The following is a 23931-nucleotide window of genomic DNA, read 5'->3' as shown; positions in this document are numbered from 1 at the left end:
CCATTATATTCAGGACGATCTCTACATTCCGTAGATATGCCAAATGAGCAAATCTGGACACTTTCCATAAATAGCATTTGGGACCGAAATGAGACTAACATAAAGGGCATGATAGCGAGGGTGTTTGGCAGACACGGTAAGCTATCATGTAGCGATATTGAGGGACCAATCTCAATACGCGAGGGTTCTTGTCAAGCTAGTGCAAGACAGAGCAAAAGAGAACTAACAAGCCGGGCCGAGTATGCTCAGCTAAATAGACACTTAGGAATTCCTTCCTTATGCTCATCCGGCCAAGTACAGATGCAAAGTCCAGTTTACTAACACTTGATCAAGAGGGACTAATAAAGGGTCCAGCAATACCGACCTCCTGCCATCGTGGCAGTAAGGTAAGAGTGTCCGTAAGGACTGGTCGACAGGTAACTTTCGATACCCAAAGTCCAGCAATACCTTCCAGTTAGAGTTGTTTACACGGTCACGCCCTTTTAACGGAATAAGGAACATCGACAGAGAAGCGGGTTATGTGACCAGTCTACAGTAGCTACCCCATGACTAGAGATTTCACCATGCACACGAAGTGCCGAAACCAGTCTGCCTATACTGGCCCAAACTTAAAGATCAATAGATGGACAATATCAAAGTCAGAAACAATGATATCTTAGAGTCTTAATTATCAGTGAATATATCTTAGATTAAAACACAAAAGTATTCCAAATAAGTTATCATCCGATAAACTAGTATTATAGGATAGGAACCACCAAGACCATCTTTTTGGGAAACATAGGAATCACCATCCAACAAAATTCAATAGCAAGTATATCATCAATGAAACTCAATGATGAAACTTAACCATTGAAGATTGCAGATAGAGGGCTAAACAACTTACAAAAGATAACTAAAAGAACACAAAGTATCATCGACTGGCAAGCAAAATGCTCGCGAATGTATCACCCGAAGGAAATAACATCCCAATCTATCAGAACTAACTCGAGCAACAATCAACAGAATAGAATGAATGTTGCATGGCCAACAAACACTCGTTCATACCAACTATTGCACTAGCTAATCTTTATAGATCCCGGTCAATAATACCAAGGAACTAAAGTTGCTCAAGCAAGTGTCAGTAACATCCTACCGACGTCTCAAACCCAAGAGACCAATCCAGAACAAACCACAAAGAACATGTGGTATTGCAAAAAGCCAAAAGCCATCAAAGAGAACAACGAACCATCATGAAAGAACATCAATCATCCCATCAATAAAGAGATGCTGAATCATCATTGAAGAAAGAATCTACTATCTTGAAGAACAGTGAATCATTCTATATCAACAATAATCAAACAAAACTTTTTGATAAAGATAATCAACTATCCTAGATGATAGTCAATCATCACCAATGATTGCCATATGCAAATACTAACTTCAATATTGAAGCTAATGAGTCAAAATGCCTTCCCCAACAACTTCTAACAAATGGAACAATGAGCATGAAAACTCAAGGAACCAAAAGCTTGAAGAAGCCTATAGCGAAGTTTGGTCTAACAATGATCACAAGTTTCGTATGAACCAACTTCAATGCTAAAGAAGAAATCATGGTACAACCCACAATATCCTCCTCAACACATCCATAAGCTAAACTTCATAATGCCAAAGCTAATGAAGAGTATGTTTGCATCAATCCAAAAGCTAAGCATAACGAAGCTACGCTCAATAAGTGATCACCAAATGATCCTCCATGAATCCATCTATAGCAAAACGTAATTCACTTCATAACAAGCACAAGAAGAATCATTAATGATTAATATATCTCAACTCAAATCCAATAAGGATTTGATCACTTCAATATTGATCACTAACTCTTCCACTTGTAGAGTTAGCATAGTTCACGACTGAATCACTTTTCAAGGAAAAGCCAAAGCTCAACCCCTACTAAATAATCTCGTCTAGAACACAACTAACTCAAACTTGCCACTCAGTTCATTTGAACGTCAACCTAGTTGCTAACTAGCAAATGCGCGAATGCTAATAACACAAAGCTATAACCAAATCATCAACACTATCTCTATCAAGACTAATGAAACTCAATATCAATCGAGAGAGAGACATCTCATTTCACTTGAATCTCAATATCAATATTGTCAACGACAAGGCACCACTTCAATGTCATCAACATCATAACAAAGCTAAAAGAAAGCACGAGTGAATCACCACTCAAAACTCTTTAGCAACCAAGCTAATCAAAGTCGAAGATACTTTATTTAGTATCCGAGACTAATCCTTCAACAATACTCAGTTACAGATAACATTTCCTCAAGGAGTGAATCACCACATCCAAGACTCCATGAAATCCAATACTATGAACTAAATGCAACCAAATGATATAAACAGAGGTAGAGTCAACATACCAATATGGAAAACCATATAAGTCTAATGACACGATCCTCCGCAACACCATCCGATAAAACAAGCCCATCACTACTGAATCATCATCAAGTGAAGCAAGTGTAACAGTCTTCAACAAAATCTACAAGCAATCACTAGTCACAAAGCAACTAACAATCACTCTTTCAACTTGCCTTCACAAGACCCAAACACTAAACTCATGCCATCGAGTCATATACTTGTCCAACATGAACGTAATACCTCATGAACGAGATAAAGGTTCATAGACAAGCACAAACTAAATGACCACTCGAATCCAACTCAACCGCAATAAGCTCACCAACACATCTAGTCAATAGCTCTGAGCATACATTGAAAAGGCTAGCTATACATGATCAACACTAAGTCGAAACTCAAGTGAAGACCATGAGATGGACTTATGTCGGTACACAACCTCCACTTAGACAAAGCTATAATATGGGTACCAACATCTCACCGCAAATAACTAAGTTGGACATCACTATCCTCAGCCGAGGCGCAAGGCTACCAAGACCAAGTCAAGATCAGTGAGAGCTCACTACTCTCATAGAGTCTAACGAAATGTAGGGTGCAACCTGCCACCAAGCATAATGCTACAAAAGAAAGGCACAAGGGTCACCCTTCTTAGAAAAGCGCAATAGCCACTTTTCTATACCAACTCCAGACTCTATCCAACTCAATTGCCTTAGCCCCAAAAGCTAGCATCCCTTTCGGGTCGCATCATACAAACTACCTACAAGGTCTAAGCTAACCTAAGTCAACTCCAACCCCTTCACTAGTTTGTACTAGCTTACGAAACGGAAAGGTTTTCGGACAAAGTGATCAACAGATCAGCCATTGGAAAAGCCTAAAAAAATTTGTGGAAAATTTTCCATCCTAGAGAAAGAATGACTCTCAGTCTAGGAATACAAACTTTCAAGACTCAACCAACTTCCTCCTACTAACAACTTCACATAAGTTCACCTTGACACCAATTCTCATGACCCATAGTATGCTTAAGCCTCGAACATCTTTTTGCCCATTCTTCCGATATCCAACACCAATATCCGCAAAAATGCAAAGTGAACATCTAAAGCTTGACCACGAAGACCACATCTTCGGATATCAACATTGCACTACACTCTTTTTCAATCACCTTCAAGATACAATGTGAAGCCAAAACACTAACAAGAAAAATGACATGGAAAATCAAGCTCTAAGGAAAATCCTCGTCACTTGAAACAACAATGCCACTTCCACTAACACAAGTGTTAGCAATGTCAATGCTTCAACTACACACTTTCTCCATCCAACAATCTACTCCAAGTGTTAATGGATTAACTACTAAGCTATAGCAAATGAATGTTACAACCCTTTCCAACACCTTATGGGTAAACCCTCAAGAAAACAAGGTACCAACTTAAGCTTAGCATAATGGACCACTATTGAGAATCTAGTCAAAGCTACTACAATGCTACTTCGTGCAAGTAGACTAGCTTCTCCATCAACCACTTTGGGGTTGATCATCGTTTAACCAAGCAACTTCGTAAACACATTGCTCATTATCACATGAATATGATATGGAAATCACAATGTCTTGATCATCAATCAAGCAACACCACGAGCAATGCCAATGTCATTACTTCAAAGGTTTATGTGAGCATCAAGTGTCAACTCGATTTGACAAAATGTAACATAAATATCACACTCCATCAATAAAGATTTACAACATTTAACACCACTAACTTTTGTTCACAACACGGACAAGCTCATGCTACTCTCTTTTTGACCAAACCCAAAACTAATCCAACACCAAGCTATTCAAAGAGCAATAGCAAGGTTCTCCGGAAAAGAATTGAACATTGCAACCCAAGTCTTCCAATAGCAAGCCTAGACAAAATGGTATAGTGTTTCACCACTATCCATCCCATAACTCACCATTTGTAAGACCATCATCTCCAAGATGCATCAAGGTAGGGAATCTTGATTGCATAATATGAACATGAGCAATGAGTCAACACCTCGTTGCAAATCATCTCTCCAAGAAGAGAAAATGATTTACGTATTTGATCCTTCGTCCCCGATGACTCTCTTTTTGGTCTCATCTTTGACTAAACCTCAAGCTCGCTTTCGCACAACCTTCAGTCCAATCCAAGAAAAGTTTATGAGAGAGCACAGCAACAATTACTTGAAATCAATAGACTTATCCCTACAGTCTTGATTGATCCATTTGTAATCATGCCTAAGAAGGATCCACTAGTGCCGTGCTAATTAGCTACGGACCAGCCTATTTACCACTCATAGCAAACCCAGGAAAAGTTTGCTTTTACCCACGGTACAAGGAACAACTCATGGAACCACCGATAGGCTAACATTAATCCTGCCAACTCAAAGTGTAACCTCGAGTTGCTAATGTGCCTCACACACGAGTCCAAACTCAAACTCGTGCTAACGGAACAACTCAATTCCATCATATGAGCCCAAGAGCAAGCTCACATTATTAGGTACAAAAGGTAACCAAAGCCATACCCAAGGAACGAATGTAAACCCTTTGCACCAAACGTGTACCCACTCGGATCTGCAACGAGACTAGTTGCCCAATCTCATTGTATAGTACTCGCTGAGACTCATTCTCTGATACCAAATGTAGCGCATGTGGTTTTGACCCTTTATCCTATGGTGATTTACCATAGGATAACACCATGAAGCGGAACCTAAACCCTCTTTGTGCCACGTGACAGATGCCACGTGTCCATACCACGTGTCCATAGGAACCCGAGGTTCAGGGCCTTGGGCCACTAAACGAAGGAATGGTGCCAAACTCCCAAACATAGAGCCAAGGAGTGATGGAACCGAACCACAGAGCAACTCCCGAGCATAAAGCCCAAGGAGCGAAGGAACAGGGGCCCGGAGCGACTTGGAACAGTCCTAGAGTAGCCAGCATCCCAATGCCAGGACCAGCACGCAAAATGGAGCCAAACGGAGTCTGGTGCAATTTCGGCATACCGGTGGCCTAATGCAAGGACATGGGTACTCCACCAGCTAGTATGGTGTGGAGCTTGGGCTTAGACCCAAGCCGGATGCAGAACAAGGACAGGCACGCAAGCGGGAGCTAAACTATGCCTCAGGTTGGTCGGCCATGCCCGACCTACCCACTATCCCTACTATACATTTGGAACCCCCCATAGCCCCCCCCCCCTTGAGGAACACACGCTTTGGGCTTTCACCCTAAGCCTCCCTTAGTATCAGGAGTTAGTCTCTGGGACAAGCTCGAAACTTACTAAATATGGAATGTCCCTAGATTGCAAATTTGGACACGGGACGAACACCATTATATTCAGGACGATCTCTACATTCCGTAGATATGCCAAATGAGCAAATCTGGACACTTTCCATAAATAGCATTTGGGACCGAAATGAGACTAACACAAAGGGCATGATAGCGAGGGTGTTTGGCAGACACGGTAAGCTATCATGTAGCGATATTGAGGGACCAATCTCAATACGCGAGGGTTTTTGTCAAGCCAGTGCAAGACAGAGCAAAAGAGAACTAACAAGCCGGGCCGAGTATGCTCAGCTAAATAGACACTTAGGAATTCCTTCCTTATGCTCATCCGACCAAGTACAGATGCAAAGTCCAGTTTACTAACACTTGATCAAGAGGGACTAATAAAGGGTCCAGCAATACCGACCTCCTGCCATCGTGGCAGTAAGGTAAGAGTGTCCGTAAGGACTGGTCAACAGGTAACTTTCGATACCCAAAGTCACATGCGCGACAATAACCACTCGCATCGCATATCACCTCGTAAGGTTTTGATGGATTAGCAATGCGAAGCACTAGAGTCTTGCTCAACAATCATTTCAGCGCCACAAAACTCTCCTCTTGTGGCTTCTTCCACTCGAATGGCACATTCTTGCGTAATAACCGTATCAAAGGAATAGCCACCTTTGCAAACTTATGCTGGAAACATCGGTTGTAACTAGCTATACCAAGAAAACTGCGCAACTCAGCCATTGTAGTCAGTGTAGGCTAATTTTCCACCACAGCCACCTTCTTTGGATTCGTCTTGACACCCTTAGATGTCACAATATGGCCTAGATATTCCACCTCCGACTTTGCAAACTCACATTTGCTCTTCTTCGCATAAAGTTTGCTGTTTCGGAGTAATAAAGGAACCTTGCACAAATGCACCTTATGCTCCTCCACATAACTTAACTGAAATGGATGCCGATAAATTGGCTGCATCCCCAACTCCAATGTAATCCCATGCTCCACACCTTGTAATGGAGGCAACCCATGAGGAAGTTCAGATGGAAAAACATCAGAAAACTCATCAAGTACATCCCGTACTACTGCTTCTCCCCCACACGTGCCTTAGTCCCCCAAGTCACAAACAAAAAGCAAGTAACTCGAAACTGCTTTTCTATTACGACAAGCCCACTTTAAAGATGTAGTAAAGAGTATAACAACTGGTGGTTGAATGCCCTCGCCAAACCACACATCTTTAACGCCACCATACTCCAACAAGACATGCTTAATACTCCACTTTATCTCTGGATCCACCTTCACCAACCATGGCATCCCAAGAATAAGATCCACATGATGGATATTTGTGAGATAAAAAGTCTCCACAAGTGTGGTGTTGCCAACCAACACTTTCAGCCCCTCGACACAAGCATCGAAATGCTGAGCAGAGGTAGCTGCACCTTCCACCGTGTATGGAAGAACTCCTCGTGTGACCAGGCCATGCTCCGCAACAAACATTGCCGAAACAAAGTTGCCATCACTCCCACTATCCAATAAAATCTGCACTGGATTGCTACGGAACACACCCTCTAGCATTAAAGCTAATTCACGAGTATCCTTAAGCGCCATCTTGTTCCATATATAGTTGAGCTAACGAGCAATGATTGAAAGTCGCTTCCTCCAACCGGAATGGTCATTCTCGTCATCCTCACGTTGCAAAGTTTGCAACTTTTTAATATCTGACTTACCGTGAGTAAAAGATTAGCCATTCTTTTTGTCCTATTGCTTGTTCTTCAACTGTGGAAAATCAGCCTTCTTGTGTCCAAGTTTGCCACAATGATGACAATATCTATAATTCTTCTTAAAGAACTTTTGCTTCTTGGACCCCTTTGCATCCAAAGTAGTCACCACCGACTTCAACTTGTGATGCTTGTTCCCATCCTTGTGTCCACGATGATCATCACAACAATTCTCAATAGAAGGACTTTGTGAACACTTGCAAGACTTGTGCTTGTCATTATCAAGTCGATGAGCCGCATCAAAGAGCTCCTCCAAACTCTTTGTTGGACTTGTTCTGATCTAGATCCTTTGTTGGAACACGACTAATCAAATGAGTACGTTTCTCAATATAGTCCTCGAGCGTTAACTAGCTAAAGGGGTGATCACTTGATTGCGAGACTTGTGCTTGTCATTTTTAAGTCAATGAACCGCATCAAAGAGCTCCTCCAAACTCTTTGTAGGACTTGTTTTGATCTGGATCCTTTGTTGAAACACAATTAATCAAGCAAGTATGCTTCTCAATATAGTCCCCGAGCGTCAACTTGATCACTTGATTGCAGAGCCCTTCTTTATTCTATTATCCTAACCTGGTGCTTAACAATCCTCCCCTCGTCAGGGAATAATCGTCCGCGATCATACTTAGGCCACCCTCCAGTCACCATGGTCCTTCTCTTAGGGTCTACCAAACCTTGGTTCTCCCTCTAGATCCACCATGTTGAATATTCTTACCCCACTCGTTAGCCACGAGAATCGAACTGGTTTCCGATACCAATGTTAGGATCTTATCCCTTACACCCTAAGCCAAGGGGTGATCATTTGATTGTAAGGCCCTTTTCTTTATCCTATTATCCTAACCTAGTGCCTAACATGTGTGTGTTTGCCATTATTATATATGGCAAGCCAGCTATATAAAATAAGGCTACGTATTAATTATGTACTAGTTTTTAGCTTTTGAAACTTTATAGCTAGTTGTGTCTAATAGTAAGTTGTAATTACCGAGATTGACAATTATGATTCAATATATTGCCATATCATAATAAAACGTCATTCCCGATATTGAAATGTAATATATTAATCAAAGAATTTTTATTGTTGGAGAGTTTATTTCTTCTTATCTGTTTTAATGGTTCGAAAGAAGTTTACTTTTGGTCCCAAAAGCTTCCTATATAAATCTCCACCATTTCCAAGCTCAACAAAAAATCCATCTTCACCTCTACACAACAATCATCTTTTTCATTTTGAGAGGTGTTGTGAAACTTTTTCATTTGTGACCTCAAGTGCAATTGAACATGAATTTCCTTTTTATAATGTTTTTAAAAGAGTTGGATTGCCTTCAATGCTCCAAGAGTGATATTAATATTTTCTTCAAGATTTTGCTCTAGATATGGTAGGAGTGCCTGATGTAAATATGTATTATCTTTAGTATCTTATATGCTACTTTTATTTGAACAAGACAGATGGTTGCATGGGTTTGGTAAATTTTCTTGAGCATTGTCTTAAATGCTTAAGAGTGGGTTTGGAAAGTGTGCATATGTGGATGTACAAGAAAATCAAAAAAGAATTAAAGACACACAGTTATTATGATTTGATCCCAATTAAATTTATTGATACCATCTGTAAGCAAAAGTAGGGTAAATAAATTTGGCTCAAATGCTTGAGTGTGTGATTCTCTCCACAAAGTATATCACTATGCTTGTAAAGGAGTACATAATTAAAACAAAAGATGGAGAATATATAATTGTCATTCAAGACCTTCCTTTTTACATATATCTAGACTTTATGAAACACAAAAAGCATGAGAAGGCATATACTCTTTACAAATATATATACTATATCTTAAACAATATCTTGCATTAGAATTTTAAAATGGATATTCATATACATCAAGCAAACTTTACTATTGCTAAATTGCAAAAGACTTTTGGAATTAACTAGATTTTTTAAGACCATTAATAATTTTTATTCTCTATCAATAATATAAATTTATTATACTTTATAAAATTAATAAAAAAACATTTTTTCATTTCACATTTCATTTTATATACTTGCAAGTGCTCTTTTCACAATACTGCTCATAGTATTCAAATGTTTCCATGTCTGTCTTTACCACCTCAAAAAATATTTCATTGTAGTTTTTTAGGTACGTGATGTTATAGTGTGTCGCAAAAGTATATATACCATCATACTGATCATCGCCATTGTTTCCACCAAAAGCTAGAAAATTTATAAAGCATTTGTTAAAAGTCATAGAATTGCAATTTTCTAAAATAAATAAAAAAGAATTCTTTTTCACCCAATTTGTTGCACCTTCTATCATTACATTTATTTCCAACTTGTGATCATTATCCTCTCTTACTTTCTTTTATATAGTTTGGTTATGCTGTGCAATAGAACAATTATTGTAGCTTCTAGATCTTGAATTACTACTTTGGAAATAAAGATTATAAAAGTTAAAATTACCAACATTAGAACTCACAAACGTTTGTGTGTATTTCCTTATTTTTGAATAAAAGTGCGAATAAAGATCTATAAATTCTAGACACTATGATAAACCCCTCAAGAATATATTTTAGAGAAAAACCAAGTCTCTCTTTTATATGCAACAAGTTTATATCAATAGCTTTTATTTTTCCTTTCAAATGGTTATATAGCCTTATATAAAATCTTATTTCAAATTTAATAATTTTTAAATTCTGATAAACTTGACATTTACTAGCCAAAAAGCATAGAGTACAAATTTAAAGAAGTGACAAGGATACTTTTTTTGCAAAAAATTTAGTTTATGTTCTTATTATAGCATGTAATAAATATTTAAATTAGAAGTGTCCTTTAGAACAATAGTGTGTAGAGAGTTGTGAAATTATTAGGTTTGCTATAACCTTAATATTTTAAAGTTTATAATATTTATACTAAATTACAATTAAAAATTGAACTTAACTCATGAGGTCAACTCTTTAGCTCATGAGCTGATAAGATGTTAGAGAAAAATGCACTTTCTAATCCATTTCATTATGAAGGCCCATTTTTCACTTCTTGTGAGAAGCCTTTCACAGCTGAAGGAGACGGTGCAGATTTGTCAGTTGTGAGCTTTCAAGTAGATCGTATTCATGCACCAATGGCTACAGATCCACACGGATTTCAAAACTTATGAAGAGCCTCCACGGCAAAATGCTTATGCGGCTGTGGAGAAAAGAAGCTCTCGTCAAGCCCTCTTGCTCCTGTCCCTGTAAAACAACTCCATAAGAAACATACCATGCAAAATGACGGCAGACTGAAACGAAGTCTTACACTGTCTTATCTGGCTAAGAGCAAGCAGCTTACGAGCTTCTTCGCACCTATTGAAGACTGCACAAGCATTCTTAGAATCGCTGCAGCATCGTTGATGTCACAATAAGATCTTAAAAGCTATTAAAGTCAAGAGATAAACTGTCTAAGCTTCTAGATGTACTGCACGATGCTTTATCCTGAGAGAGATCTGACCAAACTTGTTGTGATGAATCCGAAGATAACCAAAAATCTTTAAAATACTACCATCATTTGGCGCGGCTGAAACGTTGAGTACTTAAAGTTTCCTTTTCCTCCCGTTCAGCATGCCGGGTAAAGGGGATCTAAAGCGCAAAGTTGAGACTTCTAAGAGTCCATTCCCGCTAGATTGTAGCCTATCTGAATGAGAAATAAAATTGCGATAAAGAGAAGTACGAATGCTTATCAATGAATTCATGAGTAGCGCTATGAGTAATGTTGACTCTTCATGTGTCGAGCCAATGCCACTATTTCATCTGTTAGATCGTTGGAGTCGCCATTTGAAACATAAATAGGACGGCACGTCAGATTTGGTCCCATCTTATAAAAAAAGGTTATATCCCTATAAAAAGGGAGAATTCCTTCATATGGTTTAGGGTTTACATCAGAAAGGAAAAGCATGGATATGAGTTTCTTCTGGCGGATCAAGTTCACACTTCTCTTCCCAAGCTGGGTGCCCGATAGTCCAGTCCACTACGCGTTCATGCTCATGTTGACTGCGGGGCTCGGAGCTCTCCACGAATGGATTGCCCACAAGCACTGGATGATTCTCACTGCCTATTCCACGCCAGGACCCATCATGGTCAAGGATCCGCAGAGAGACTACCCCAAGCAACATGAGGACGCGATACTGATTGCGGTGTTGATGCATGCCGCCTATGTGACCACGAGCTACTTGCTAATGATGATGGCTATGTCGTTCAACGCAGGGATCTTCATTGCAATCACTGTGGGATTGTGCATTGGATTCTACGCCATCTGGCCCCTGGAATCGTCAAATCGTGCCAGGATTGTGCCAGGGCCAGCATCTTGCTAGAGAATTAAGATTAAGATATTCTCTATCTAAACATGGGCTTAAATTATAAACATTCTTATAGTTTAAAAACTTAATATATTATTATTATTATTATGTATATAACAAAATGTATGCTTTATATCAAGGCTTGAGATTTCTCGCTCTTGGCACTCACTCAGATAATTCTCCTTACTGATGGATTCATTAAACTTACAATAGAGATGCCAGAACTTCTCCCTTCTTTCGTTTCTGGGTTTCAAAATGAAATTTAGTTGCAACAAGCCTTAGATATCACTCTAGGATTCTAAGGGATTTTAGAGATTGCGTCCCTTGAACAAAAGTTGCCAAGAACGGGGAAGAAACACCACAATAGCTGCAGCGGTTCCATGATGGCTTTCATGACTTGAGAGGCAAGTTGACGCACCGACTTGATGATGAGAAACACCCATGAAGGCCTTCTCGTAGTTGTGTAGAGCCAGCATTGTCCTCAAGTACTTGAGCTGAGAAACCATCTCCCAGGACTCTAAATCCGATTCAATAGTGGCCCTAGCATATGAATCTCCATAGGGACCTGGAACTTACAAAGAACTACTTCATTTCTTTCTATATCACCTTTTGCAAATCAGTTTCGATTGATGGTGGTGAGTCCATCAAATGTGGGACTCAAACATTTATGCCTCTACAACTGGGACTCAAGCTATAGTATCATATAGCAACATTTCAATGGGTATTTCTTAGGTTTCCAAGAGACTGGGAGAGAGGTCTTAGAAATATAAGTATTTTGATATCATTTTTATATATTTAAAATAGCAAAGGCCTTATAATCCAATCTAAATTTGAATCTAATAAGGATGGTTCAGTAATATGTGTTGCATTTCATTAGGTTTCATGTATTTTTTGGGCTTGAGAAGCAAATTGAGGCTCATTATCTGAAGTTACGTGGACTCCCTAGATTTTTATGGAAAAGAAATATTGTAGGAGTGAGGTTTTAGTCATCAAGTTGGATGTGAGGCATGCCAAGATGTTAGGTAATTGAGTGCTTGCTTAATTCAAGTGCTTTGAAATTATCAAGAAGGAAAACGATTTGCAAAGAAGGCAAGAACATTGTCAAAAAGAAGTTAGACCAGATCAAAGGACTGAATAGACTTCTATGCACCGAGGGCAGCCTCTCAAGCCTTTGAATTTCAGAGTTTGATCAAAGGCAGGTCTTCAGAAGGAATAAAAAAACAATTTTTCAAACAGGTTGCAAAGTGAGAGGACAAACCGCTTGTGGAGTGTTTTTGACAGAGAGCAGTAGAGGAAAAACCGTGATCAGAGAGGTAAGCTCTTGAGTTCTTAAAAACATTTGGCTAATTTACTTTCTAGGGTTGCCAATGTTGATAAAGCTGTGTGAGGGCTTCCTGATACCCACCTTTATTGCCTATAGGCTGAGGGTGTCTACAATCAAAGCCTGCAAAACACATTTGACAAGCTACTTTTTTGTTCTTAGTGTTTTTGTTATTGATGATGTTTTCTTTTGCCAGTTTTAGGTGAGGTACATGGAGGCACCACCTCTTTTGAAAAAGCTCAATTAGAAGGAACTTGTTTTGTGGCTGTGGAATGCAGAGAATTTGATTGTGAATGAGGCATAGCTGTATAATGCTGCACATCCTGGCGGAAATTGAAGCAGTAGGTTGAAGAGCATACGCCAGATGATGGGGGAAGTCTCCGGGAGTCATTCTTATGGTACATTTTCTCCTTCTTGTGTTGTTCTTGCTGACGATTTATTTAGGGTAAGTGATATGCTGCGAGGTTTGGAGCTGACAGTGTTGTCAAGACATGATGCAGCTGTAGACCTGGTTGTTATGAACAGTGCATGTTGGTGGGCATGTGTTGCATGACTCAGACTCGACAGTAACTGTAAGAAAAAAGAGATTTGGATGAACAGCCTTTAAGTTCCATTGAGTTCCTGGTGCCTACTTTATCTAAAGTGGGTTGAGTTTCTCTAAGCTTTATTATTAAGCAATGGAAGAGGAAGAATTTAGGAAACTTCAGACTGTACCTTCACATTTTCTTGTTCCCACTTGACAATGCTGTCACTGAGTACTCAATAAAGAACCAAAGAACCAATCAGATTTTTGGGCAATGAATTCAAAAGAAAAGATTACCGAGTGAAGTTGCAGCAAAAGATTAATAAGCAATTGCACTGGATAACAAATGATAATTAGATGCATATTGTAGGAAAAAGACTCAAGAAGCCAGAAGGAATGCTTGCAAAGTTGATTTGGCTGTTGCAATATAGCAGGTCGATTATGTGGAAACTGTGTTTTGTGTTTATTGAGCAGGTTAGCTATAACATAGGAGAGAGACCATGGACGTTCAGGGCATGTCTTCTGGCAGATAAATTTCTCGCTCCTCTTCCCGGGCTGTGTGCCCAATGATCCAATGAACTATGTGTTTACACTCATGTTCATTGCGGGGTTCGGAGTTATCCACGAATGGATTGCCCACATCCTCGCTGCCTATTCCACGCCAGGACCCACCACCGGCAAGGATTTGAAGAGAGACTACCCCAAGCACGCTCGCTGGCGATCCCGATGGCAGTGGGGATGCACGGTGCTTATGTGACCACGAGCTACACGCTGATGATGGCAATTGCGTTCAACATGGGGGTCTTCATCGCGATCATGGTGGGATTGTGCATTGGATTTTATGCCTTCAGGCCCCTGGATTTGTCAAATCGTTCCAGGATTCCTAGAGGAATGGTGGTTGCATGCTATACTTTAAAAGACTTCTCACGGTGGATGGATATAATATTAATAGGCCCATATTACTTTAAGTTTTGTTTAGCCAAAGTAAAGGCATGCTGGTCCATATTTGATTTGGAAATCTCAGTTCAAAATCATGTATATAGCTCTCCTACCTCTTGCATCCATCTAACTCACTTGCTGGACACTCTTGATGTCTTTAGGACGAGTTCTGGGCAGGACATCGAAGTCTTTTCCCGCTGTGGTCACTGCCCATGAATCCCTGGAGGAAGAGCGCTCAAGGCATTTTTGTTGTAGATATCTTTCACTTTTATTTTACCTCAATGGGATTTACAGGCTGACCAGGCACACATATTGAAAGTTGAGAAGAAGGATGGATGAATCTGTTGGGCCAGTCATTGCTTTGGTTGTTTCCCATAATGATCCACTCTACAGATGGTACTCATACTTCAAGTTCGTGAAGTCCAAGCTGTCATCAATGTCTCTCAATTTGTGGAGACTTCTAGTTTATTCATCGTCCTGGTCTAAAGTAGCAAGGCACCCCAACGTGGTTAAGGTCTATTATGCCAAGGAAGAAAAGCTCCTGGTGTAGACCATGAGATGAGTGTTTGGAGTTGTGTGCCAATGAAACTCAGCCTGTTTGAATTGATGCCCTGCGCTTCTATCACCTTGATGGTCAACCATAGTCAACACCGGTCAAAATGCATTTAAATATTTAAAGATGCCAGCATCAATCTCAGTGCCAAGAAAGCACTTTACCATCTAACCATCTGAGCTACATTGCAAAGTTGAAAATGTGAAGTTTTCATGCATTTCTTCACCATTTCAAATCTGCTATTTTGGGTGTTTAGGGTGTTTATCCCAACTCAATCATCACATGAATTAAGCTGAGCAGCACTAGTGCAATGCTGATCCCAATGCCAGCAATTTAGCGGAAGTAGATCTTTGAGAGAATGGAGAAGCATGTAATTGAGCCAATTTTTCACCCCAAATGGTTTAATTTTGTTAATAAAATATAAGCCTTTATATTGAAGTATTACAAAATATGAATCATGTTCTATGTTTTTAATTTTGACATATTTTAATTTCAAATATTCTTCAATTATTTAAATTCACAACAACACACAATAAAATATTGTGTCCTTAATTATAGAAGCAAAAATGTGATTGCACATGGGAGCATTATAATTACATAAGTGTGGATTTATTTCTTTACATGCAAAAATATTATGCACACAAACACTTTTTATTTGCTATATAAACAATAAATGTGATTGTGTGTATAATATTTTTGTGATATGATATCCCATATATACATGAGGTATGACACCTCAAACTACTATGCAAGACTAATACCATGTCATCTCATATAATATGATGTCATTGCAAATTTAGTGAGGGTCTTTTTTTTTTGTATTAGTGAGTGTAAATTTGTGATCTTTTTATTGTGATCATCTCTCTCCTCCTTTACATATTTTTTATTTGCCTCTCATTTTGCATGGCTATACCTCATTTCTCGTAGTTTTGAGGTATATTTTGATTGCAGTGCGCACTAATATATTTTTGGCATTACAATAATTTATTGCACTTGGACTTAATATGGACAGCACTTTTTGTTACCTTCATCAAAGAAAGTGCTTTAAATATGCAGTGATGGAGAGCTTAGCTTATAATATCTAATAGATGTTCAAAATACAATTCACACTCAATCTAAACCTTGCAAATGTGTAAAAAGATCTGATGTAAAGTTCAAATTTATGCAACACAAAAATTGTATATATAACATTGATATGGATTTTTCTATACATATGTAGTAGACATTAAAAAATATTATGCTCAAAATATTATTTTGTAAGTCATAACAATTTAAGCACACATATTTTTTTTTTTATATTTGTAGGCTTATATAATTTCTTGCCAAGCCACCCATCCCAGATACACCTCCTCTCTTGGGAGGTGTACCTCCCCCCCAAAACTACTATCATAAATTGTTTGCCATACTTAATCTACTTAAAAAATATAAAATATTTATGATAAATGTGCTCAACCAATGTTATATAGATATGAAACCAATTTATGTGTGTTTAAAAATATTTTAAACATATATCTTAAGAAAGCCTAAACATCCAATGGTAATTTAATGTTTTTCAAAGTTGAAATGAGATCTTTTATAGAAATAATTTACTAGCAACGCTTAGTCTGATTAATAGTAGTCTTATTCATATTTATTAATCTAATTAATCAATGGAAGTTTATAGTTAGAAACATGTTTATAATTTATAAACACAAGATTAATTTTATTGAATATCAACCATTAAATGGTAGAATAAACTAGAATATACTAAAAATGTTTAGAAAAGTTTATAAATTATAAACATATTTATAATTTATAAGTACAAGATTAATCTAAATGAATAACAACCATTAGATAATAAAATATCTTAAATAATATTCAAGCATATTTTAGGCATATCCACTATAAAAAAAAGAAATTATTATGTTATAACAATTAACTTTACCACACTATCTTGTTATGGCCAAGCACTTAGCCTTTAGCTAGCTTTCTTTCTATTTATACCTTCAGGGACCACGGATTGCCCAAAGCATCAGTACTCGGAGTTGAAAGGCTCCCCACTGCGCTAGAGTTCCACCCAAGCATCCCACCAGTTCCTGTAGCGTTTCTCATCCAGCCTGCGCACCATTCTCATTCCCTCATTGCTCGTCTTTGACTGGGAAACTTAACGCAACGAAGAAAAACCGAGAAGCTCCTGGAAAACCCTGCCGGGATCACGAGAGCCCGGGGCTTTAATTCTTTCCCCTTGGTGAGTCCCTAAACATGCTCTTTGCAACAAAAGACTATTTAAACGAGACATTTATTAGTGTGCAGCAGAAGATTAATGCAAGAGCCAGGGCTCCTTACACACTCACAAGGCGGACCTCTCAACGTTCTTTCCCTCTCAGTAGAACGACGAGCTGCCCAAGAAAAACACATGCTCCACCAATTGACGCCACAATGGAAATCACAAAATGTCCATCATGGTGCTCGACAGTGTCACTGTAGAACACCCAAAGAAGAGCAGCTATGGTGCTGAGCATCGATGAAACCATGAACCTTGGCTCCGTGGTGAAGCCCAACTCTGCCCCTTCCGCCCACACGCCGACATACAAGCGTGCCCAGGAAGCAAACAACCTGATGAGAAACGGGAGACCCCAGAAGATGCCATACGTGACGGCCAAAGCATCGTAAGCCCAGCCGTGGGAGTCATGACGGAAAGCTCGTCCAAAGATCGATGGAACAACACACGCGATGATGTAAAGAATGGGTGTGGCAATCCCCCTCACGAATTTCGGTAGCGACTTCCTGGTGATGACGAGCTGAGCGGCAGAGATGCCGTAGGCGAGAGCTGTGAAGGTCGCGCTCCAGCGACAGAAAGCCGACCACTCCGCCGTGGTGAAGATCCACTTTTCAGTGGTCGCCAGGAAGTTGAGAAAGCCCAATGACGCCGAGCACAGTATCGCGATGAATCCTGGAGCTTGGCCCGCTGGAGCTGGCGGTGGAGGAGGGTAGTCGTAAGCGATCATGACAACCGGGACGCTCGCGAGGAAAGACGCGACACTAGAGCCGGTGCCGATCCAAAACCCGCTTGCCGATGGCGATGCCGATGGCGATGCCGATGGCGATGCCGATGGGGTTGGCGATGCCGATGCCGATGCCGATCCCGCGCTTGCCGCCGAGAGATTCTGCTCGAAGATCGATCCGCGCTGCCGAGGAGGCGAGCGAGGAGATCTCTCGAGCCATAGCCGCAGAATGGAGACACAAGACACGAGAAGGAAGAGAACGAGAATCGACTTCATTCTCCTCTCCTCCGGAGCTAGGGCTCAAGAAAACGCGGCTCCGATCGAGGAAAGGCCTGGGCTTTGGCCGCGAATTTGCCACTCGAAGCATCAAGAAAACGCGGCTGCCACGGCATTTCAAATCAAAGGCCTTGGCGAATTTGCAACTATAGAGGCAATGTAGGTTAATCGAGCGATGCAAGAGGGCTGGAAACAACGGGCGCCTAGAGAGACCTCGGCCTCCGGTAAGATTTTTCTCGTCTCGAGTTCCATGGAACGTCGGCTTTTCCTGTTTGTGTTCGTGTCTAGTTCTTAGCAGAAGAAGAACGAGTAAGAGTTTTTAGCAGTGCCATGGAACTTGTCTAGTTCGTTTAGCACTTGGATTTTCTTGGTTGTGTGTGATTCTTTTCGTGTCTAGTTCTGAGCTGGAACTTGGTTTTTCCTGTCTGTGTGTGATTCTTTTCACCATGGAAGTTTGTGTGTGATTTTTTCGTGGAACTTCTCTTTGTGTGTTGTTTAAACTTTTTTGGACATGGGAAAGTGATCCGATTTACTGGCAGGCGATCGTCGTTCCCGAGAAGGAGCTCGCGCTTTTTCTGGGTTTTGCCCCGGCTGCTAGAATTCTTCGTTCCTCCACCAGTTTTTCTAGATGCGGAGTACTACGTTCTCTAATATACACTTCACAGAGCTTTGGCTGAGCTCAAAGGTGAGAGGTTTCCTTTAGTTCTGCTTCATTTCTTTGTTTACTGATCTCACGTTTGGGACTTCTTCCAACAGCAGGGATTCCTCCACCGGGGCCGAGCTTCAAGGTTGGAGAATTATTTGTCTAGTTTTGGAATCTCACGAGTTCTCTTTCTGGCAGCAGGATGAGATGGTAATGGGCAAACACGTAACGTTTATCCGTGAACTTCAAGAATGGATCGCCGCTAGTATTGATATCAAGTTTATGGACGACAAGCTGACCGAAACCAGTGCCTCGGGGCGGTCCAAGAACGTCGTCGGAGCTTCATATCGCTAAGAGGAGGTGCGTGTTCTACGCGAGCTAGTGCTTAGGATCATATTCGACAGATGCCTGCGCCAGGAAACTCGAGAAAGACGTCTCAGTTTCGAGTGTTCATGCACTGACGTTCTACTCTCGTTTTCTGGAGGCGATCTATGAGTTTGAAAGATCGACGAACTGGTGGTGATGAGGTTGGATCCCGCATCACGGGGTTTTGTTGAAGAGGAACCAAGAGCGTTGCTGCTTTCAAGTTTTTGTTTAGTATAATCTTCGTGCCAGGAAACTCGAGACATGGAATCCGAGTGATCTATGTCCGAGTGTATGGGGAATATGCTTTTCGTTTGAAAAAACCGCGCTCAAAGTTTTGCCTTATCGGTGGGGCCGAATTATTTTTGATATCTATTGACAAATGGGGCCCGACCAAATCAAATTCACTGCAACTAGACAGGAAAAAAATAAATCTTTGGTCCAATTGATCTTGGCCGTGAATCTTGGAGAAAAGCTAGTTGTATAAGAGCACAAAGAGGGACACGAGAGAAAATGTGCTCATAGAGATTTCTCCTGGATGAATGATACTACAGGTTCCATTCTTTTTTCTATTTCCTCGAGCGAATGAGAAGATCTCAACAGAGGTTTCTTCTTGCAGAGAGCTTTCTCGCCATGTTCAAGTTCTTGAGTGACTTGTCCGGAGGAATCGCCTGTGATTTCAAAGATGAGATTCGAAGTTTTGTCTTTGTACCTCAGGTCGATGATCTATCAGGAGTCACCATGCCAGAAGTTCACCTAGAAGTCGAAGGTAAGTTCTCCTCAAACCTTCCAAAGTTCCTGGAGCTTTGGAGCAACGTAAGTACCTCGAAATGCAAAGCCATAACTTCACAGAGACTCTGTTTCCTTACCAGACTTCCTGATCCAAGACCAAGCTGGCAACGAAGACGATGAGGAAGAGAATCTGATGAAGCTGTGAAAGGAGAAGCAGATGCAATCCAACTGTGAGTCCACCAAGCGCTTGCGCCTCAAGAAGCAAATCCAGCTTGAGGACAACAATTATCTTTTTCATTTTGAGGGGGTGTTGTGAGGCTTTTTCATTTGCGACCTTGAGTGCAATTAAACATGAGTCCTCTTCTTATGATGTCTCTAAAAGAATTAGATTGACTTTAATGTTCCAAAAGTGATGTTAATATTTTCTTCAAGATATTGTTTCAGATATAGCAAGAGTGCTTATATTATCTCCAGTGTTCTATGTGTTACTTTTTATTTAAACAAGACAAATGGTTACATGGGTTTGGTAAATTTTCTTGAGCATTGTCTGAAATGCCTAAGAGCAGGTTTGGAAAGTGTGCACATGTGGATGTACAAGAAAATCAAGAAAAAATTAAAAACATACAACTATTATGATTTAATCCCAATTAAATTTATTGGTACTGTCTCCAAGCAAAAGTAGGGTAAAATAAGTTTAATTCAAATGCTTGAGTGTGAGATTATCTCCATAAAGTACAGTACAGACTTTATGAAACACGAGAAACATAGGAAGGCATATACTCCTTACAAGCATATATACTATATGCACCAAGATCCTAAAGTGGATATTTATATACATGAAAAAAACTTTGCTATTGTTAAATTGTAGAAGACTTTTGGAATTAATTAGATTTTTTAAGATTATCGATGTTTATTCTCTATTAATAATATAAACTTATTATACTTTATAAAATTATTAAAAAATATTTTTCATTTTACTTTTCATTTTATATACTTGTAAATGCTCTTTTTGCAATATTTCTCATAGCATTTATATATTTCCATTTCTGTCTTTACCATCTCAAAAAATATTTCATAGTAGTCTTTTAGATACGTGATGTTATAGTGTGTCGCAAAAGCATATATACTATTATACTGATCATTGTTATTATTTCCATCAGAAGTTAGAAAAAATATAAGATATTTCTTAAAAGTCATGGAATTATAGTTTTCTGAAACAAATAGAAGAGAATTCTTTTTCACCCAATTTATTACACCCTTTATCATTACATTTATCTCCAACTTATAATCACTATATTCATTATTCTCTTTTTCTTTTTTTTGTATAGTTTAGTTATGTTGTGCAATGGAATGATTATTATAGCTTTTAGCCCTTGAATTACTACTTCAAAAAGAAAGATTACAAAAGTTAAAATTACTAACATTAGAACACATAAACATTTATGTGTATTTCCCTCTTTTTGAATAAGAGTACGAGTGAAGATTTATAAATTCTAGACATTATATTATGACAAACCCCCCAAGAATGTATTTTAGAGAAGAACTAAGTCTCTCTTTTATATGCAATAAGCTTATGTCAATAGTTGTATTTTTTTTCCTTTCAAATGGTTATATAGCCTTAAATAAAATATTATTTTAAATTTAATAATTTTGAAATTATAAAAAACTTGACATTTACTAGCCAGAAAGCACAAAGTACAAATTTAAGGAAGTGACAAGGATACTTTTCTTGCAAACATTTTAATTTATATTTTTAATAAACATCTCTATTATAGCATGTAGTAAATATTTAAATTGTTAGAACAAGAAGTGTCCTTTAGAACAATAATGTGTAGAGAGTTGTGAAATTATTAAATTTTCCATAACCTTAATATTTTAAAGTTTGTAATATTTGTACTAAATTACAATTAAAAATTGAGCTTAACTCATGAAGTCAATTATTCAACTCATGAGCTCAAGAGTGATCCGTACTGTTATGACAAAAAGAAAAATGCACCTTCTAATCCATTTCATTGATTCTTCACTTCTTGTGAGAAGCCTTTCACAGCTGAAGGAGACTGATGCAAATTTGTCAGTTGTGAGCTTTCAAGCAGATCGTACTCATGCACCGGTGGCTACAGATCCACACGGATTTCAAAACTTATGAAGAGCCTCCACAGCAAAATGCTTATGCGGCTGTGGAGAAAAGAAGCTCTCATCAAGCCCTCTTGCTCCTGTACCTGTAAAACAACTCCATAAGAAACATACCATGCAAAATGACACCAGACTGAAACGAAGTCTTACACTGTCTTATCTGGCTAAGAGCAAGCAGCTTACGAGCTTCTTCGCACCTATTGAAAACTGCACAAGTATTCTTCTTTGCTCCGGAGAGAAAGTGAATCCTTGCAGAGAATCACTGCAGCATCGTTGATGTCAGAGATAAACCGTCTAAGCTTCTAGATGTACTGAGTGACGCTTTATCCTGAGAGAGATCTGACCAAACTTGTTGTGATGAATCCGAAGATAACCAAAAATCTTTAAAATTCTACCATCATTTGGCGCGGCTGAAACGTTGAGTACTTAAAGTTTCCTTTTCCTCCCGTTCAGCACGTCGGGTAAAGGGGATCTAAAAACGCAAAGTTGAGACTTCTAAGAGTCCATTCCCGCTAGATTGTAGCCTATCTGAATGAGAAATAAAATTGCGATAAAGAGAAGTACGAATGCTTATCAATGAATTCATGAGTAGCGCTATGAACTCTTCATGTGTCAAGCCAATGCCACTATTTCATCTGTTAGATCGTCCTGGAGTCACCATTCGAAACATAAATAGTTTCGAAAAATCACAGCCTTGTGAAACTTCGTAAGGTTGGAATTGCGACGAGCATGTCAGATTTCCCATCCTTATAAAAAAGGTTATGAATTTTGGTTTAGGGTTTACATCAGAAAGGAAAAGCATGGATATGAGTTTCTTCTGGCGGATCAAGTTCACACTTCTCTTCCCAAGCTGGGTGCCCGATAGTCCAGTCCACTACGCGTTCATGCTCATGTTGACTGCGGGGCTTGGAGCTCTCCACGAATGGATTGCCCACAAGCACTGGATGATCCTCACTGCCTATTCCACGCCACGACCAGTCATGTGCAAGAATCCGCAGACAGACTACCCCAAGCACCATGACGGGGCGATACTGATTGCGGTGGGGATGCATGGCGCCTATGTGACCACGAGCTACGTGCTAATGATGATGGCTATGTCGTTCAACGTAGGGATCTTCATTGCAATCACTGTGGGATTGTGCATTGGATTCTACGCCATCTGGCCCCTGGAATCGTCAAGGATTGTGCCAGGGCGTTAGAGAATTAAGATTAAGATATTCTCTATCTAATCATGTGTTTAAATTATAGACATTCTTATAGTTTAAAAACTTATGAAGTATATATTATTATTATTATTATTTATGCAAAATCCCAATCTTGTATGCTTATATCAAGGCTTGAGATTTGTGTTGCAAGCCAAGATTTGGTATTTCTCGCTCTTGGCACTCACTCAGGTAATTCTCCTTACTGATGGATTCATTAAAGTTACAATAGAGATGCCAGAACTTCTCCCTTCTTTCGTTTCTGGGTTTCAAAATGAAATTTAGTTGCAACAAGCCTTAGATATCACTCTAGGATTCTAAGTGATTTTAGAGATTGCAAAAGTTGCCAAGAACGGGGAAGAAACACCACAATAGCTGCAGCGGTTCCATGATGGGTTTCATGACTTGAGAGGCAAGTTGACGCACCGATGAGAAACACCCATGCAAAGGCCTTCTCGTAGTTGTGTAGAGCCAGCATTGTCCTCAAGTACTTGAGCTGAGAAACCATCTCCCAG

General features: G+C 39.4%; 2 protein-coding genes across 2 annotated transcripts; both read left to right on the top strand.

Moving 5' to 3' along the window:
- Nucleotides 1-11345: 11345 nt before the first annotated feature.
- On the top strand, nucleotides 11346-11762 carry LOC9637948 (copper transporter 5). Its single transcript, XM_002973351.1, has one exon. The coding sequence runs from the start codon at nucleotides 11346-11348 to the stop codon at nucleotides 11760-11762; it is 417 nt and encodes a 138-aa protein (XP_002973397.1).
- An 11252-nt stretch (nucleotides 11763-23014) lies between these two features.
- LOC9641665 (copper transporter 5) lies at nucleotides 23015-23413 on the top strand. The gene has a single exon (XM_002973350.1). It carries the CDS (start codon nucleotides 23015-23017, stop codon nucleotides 23411-23413), a length of 399 nt encoding a protein of 132 aa, XP_002973396.1.
- The last annotated feature ends 518 nt before the right edge of the window (nucleotides 23414-23931 follow it).

This window comes from Selaginella moellendorffii, unplaced genomic scaffold (assembly GCF_000143415.4).
Source record: "Selaginella moellendorffii unplaced genomic scaffold, v1.0 SELMOscaffold_21, whole genome shotgun sequence".
Taxonomy (NCBI): Eukaryota; Viridiplantae; Streptophyta; class Lycopodiopsida; order Selaginellales; family Selaginellaceae; genus Selaginella; species Selaginella moellendorffii.
Note: the sequence above shows the minus strand (reverse complement) of the source record. Positions and strands in the feature narration are given on the sequence as shown.